At 39.5% G+C, this 3,596-nt stretch overlaps 1 protein-coding gene across 1 annotated transcript in view; it reads left to right on the top strand.

The window, feature by feature from the left end:
- Nucleotides 1-3,596, top strand: part of LOC126384280 (rho guanine nucleotide exchange factor 2-like) — a 176,487-nt gene that overhangs the window by 65,483 nt on the left and 107,408 nt on the right. Inside the window, exons 10-12 of the mRNA XM_050035244.1 lie at nucleotides 557-700; nucleotides 1,500-1,750; nucleotides 2,309-2,434. Of these exons, the coding sequence (XP_049891201.1) occupies nucleotides 557-700; nucleotides 1,500-1,750; nucleotides 2,309-2,434 (521 nt within the window). The remainder of the gene's footprint in view (nucleotides 1-556; nucleotides 701-1,499; nucleotides 1,751-2,308; nucleotides 2,435-3,596) is intronic.

Genomic DNA, 3,596 nt, shown 5'->3' with positions numbered 1-3,596 from the left:
GTTTTGGAGTCATTTGATGGTGTATTTGATTAGTTTTGAGGGAGAGAGGGACCTGTACCTTTTACCTCCATTTCAGCAGGCAGCTCTGTCCCACCGATCTCAGAACAGCACGCACTGACAATTAAAGGTAATGTACCTACTCGTGTGACTATAGGGATTACGGCAATAGGCAAATTTGCCAAAATGTTGAACTATCCCTTTAACATGGGCACTCAAAGCAAGCAGGCGTCACGGCACTCTGTATCCAGTGTGAACTCAGCATGAAGGAGCTATATTCATGTATCTCTAAAGGCATTTTATTACTTCAGTAATAAAAAAAACTTAATTAATGTAATATACACTTCAACATGATTTTGACTGCAAAAGTGGATGATTAATTTTAAATTTAGTTGGACTTACAGTGTGGTCCATTGACCTTGGTTCTTCTTCCAACCAACTATCTCAACGAGAGAGATCAAGTTGGCTCATTACTCCTTGATTGTTCACTAATACAATAGAGCTCTAAAATCACTTGTCAGCCTCTGATCTTTGATGCTAATGGTTCTCAATTATTTAGGAGACATCTACTATACTTCAGTATTGGAGGAGCTGGAGCTCGAGAGCCGGGACTTTAAGGCTGACTCATGGAGCATGGCTGTGGACAGCAGTTACTTGCAGACACACCGCAAAAACGTCATCAAGAGGCAGGATGTCATCTATGGTAACCGCAGGAGTAGACAGATCCTATTTTTCCCCCCCCTATAGTTCAGACTTGTCTTATTAATGAAGAAATTGGAGAGATATGGTATTAGAGGGATAGCATATTTTTGACTAAGACGCTACCTTGATAATAGGTATTAATGTGTACAAATAATGTCAAATCGGATTTGTTGAAAGTTATTTGTGGTTCCACAAGGATCAGTGCAAGGCCCTGAAGTGTTTTTGCTGTATATGAAAAATAATTGTAATGTGTCCATATTGTAATAATTAGTTTTATTTGCTGATTGGAAACATTGCATTTCCCCTCGGGGACTAATAAAGTATATACAAATAAATTAATTAAAATTTGATGAAATTAACTTATTTTTCTCTGGGAAAAGTTTGGAACTGCTTCTGAATAACCTGGTAAGATGACATGAGCTCAATCTCAATCAGGAATCCGCACTGTAGTTGAAAATGTAAGCAGCTAATCAGGAACTGCCTTGTTGTTGATATTGTAAAATGCAGGCCGCAGAACAGTAATGGCAGCTCCTTAAGCATGACCGTGCTGAGTTTGTCAGAGGCAAAGAGATATTCACAGTTCTTCTGACTGGATTTGTCAGAAGCTTGATTTATTAACTGGCTCTTATGATGAAGATGTTTCCCGCCGTCTATCTATCTATCATACATACATAATTAAAATTTTAATTTAGAAGAATTTCAGAGGTGCTTCTTTTCATTGCCTGTACTGTTGGACTGCTACAGTCTGTCTGTCTGCGTGACTTTGATGTGTGTGTGATGTGGGCATGTGTCCTTCTCAGAGCTGATTCAGACAGAGCTGCACCACATGAGAACGCTGCAAATCATGGAAAGGGTGTTTCGGCAGGGCATGCTCGAGGAGCTCCAGCTGGACCTGTGCACCGTGCATGCCATGTTCCCCTGCCTGGACCAACTGATCAGAATACATTCCCATTTCCTGGCACAACTTTTCCTGAGGCACAACAGCAGCCTGCAGCCTGGATCCAGTCGCAACTTCACCATTCACCAGCTGGGGGACATACTACTAGAGCAGGTGACTGCAATGCACTCTCACACACACACCAACAGTAACCCCATTAAAAGTGTCTGAGTGACACAGAACTGAAACTAAAATGTAACTGTATCTGGTAAATTTATGACATACTTTTGTGTCAATTTCTGGTGTAGCAGAAATGTACAATTAGAGACGAGGGTGTTAATATGAATAAGTCCGACATGAGTTAAATGTATGTTCAGTCTAAAAAACATCAGTGTAAAATTCTCTACAGTGTTTTTCAGTAATAGATATTTTACAACTGGTAGGAATGTATTATTTTAATTATGTCACTGTTTGTAATTAATTGCTGAAATAACCACAAAGTGGATTTTTTAAATAAAATATTTATATTAGCTTTTTGATTTTTATGTGATTTTTGTTTGTGCTATTCACTATTGTGATTAATTTTCCCACAAACATCTGTTACCATGACAACCAAAGCTGAATAATGGATACTAAGTCTGATTAGTGACTTTCTTCACATTTAAGCATGTGTTCTCTCTCACCCCCGTTCACACATGCACAAAACAACTTGTGCATGTGTTCTTCTGCCAGTTCTCAGGTCAGTGTGCAGATGACATGCGGAAGACCTATGCTGAGTTCTGTAGCCGTCACTTGAAGGCTGTCAAATTGTACAAGGAACTGCTGGCCAGAGACAAGAAGTTTCAGTGCTTCATACGGGTGAGACAGACACAAACACATCAAAACATCAAAATACACAGCATGCGGTGCTTTACAAATGAGAAAAAACGTGAGATCACAGTAAGATTGGAGTTTATACACAGGATGTAGCACCTAGTTTTGATTTGATTTTAGTAAATTATGTTTTAGTTTGTTACACAAGGAAATAAAGATCATTATTGTCACATCTGAAAGTGCATGACCCTGTGTGGTGTGTGAGATATACAGTATGAGGAGTTTGAGCATCTATTGTGTTGACTATGTGGCATGGTCTGATATTTGATGTTTCAAATCAGTGAATTACCAATGCTGTTTGGCCAGTGTTTGGTGTGTCCGTTCTTGGCTACTATATAAACAGTGGTGCAACATGGCCATCTCCATAAACAAAGACCTGCTCCCTATGTGGAAAGACAGTTCATTCTAATGTAACAGAATCACAATGATTCTTATTTTCAGATGATTTGACACTTGCACAGAATTTTTATATGCCAATATAATACGACGACCGACTCTACCTCTGTGGCTCAGAGGTAGAGTCGGTCATCCAGTAATCGGAAGATCGTAATTCGTGTGACATGTAGGCTGGAGGAGCCATGGATCGAAGTATCCTTGTGCAAGATACTGAACCCCAAATTGCTTCAGATGGCTGTTGCATTGGTGTGTAGGAGTGTGTGAATGGTTACTGAATAGCAGGTGGTACCATGCAGGCCTGGAATTATTAATCATTTAAGGGGCAAGGTCACTTGGCATTTCGTGTTGTCAATTTTTTGAGGGCACAAAGGCCAAAAGCCAGGGCAGCAAGGCTGTCCTGTCCTCTTCATACGTCTTGCATAAATTCACAGGCAGATAAACTCCATCCCCAATTACCACGCAGACAGTGATGTATCAAGTTGACCGTCTTTAATGAGGTAACTGGCAGTAGGGTAAAACTGACAAAGAAAAGGGATACAATTAACAAAGTGTCCAAATTCCTACTACAATATATGTAAGAGAAGCATTAAGTACCTTAACCTAAAAAAAATACAGTGCATTAAACAATACAACTAATTTCCAATTATACCATAAGTTGACAACTGGAAGCATAATGTTGCTAGATACAATATATCTTATGCACATTTCCTTACTGAGAGCTAGTCAGAACATGTGGCTGACATGAATACAC

The sequence above is a fragment of the Epinephelus moara genome, chromosome 22 (genome assembly GCF_006386435.1).
Source record: "Epinephelus moara isolate mb chromosome 22, YSFRI_EMoa_1.0, whole genome shotgun sequence".
NCBI classification, from domain to species: domain Eukaryota; kingdom Metazoa; phylum Chordata; class Actinopteri; order Perciformes; family Serranidae; genus Epinephelus; species Epinephelus moara.
The sequence above is the reverse complement of the archived record's forward strand: the minus strand, read 5'-3'. Positions and strand labels throughout refer to the sequence as shown.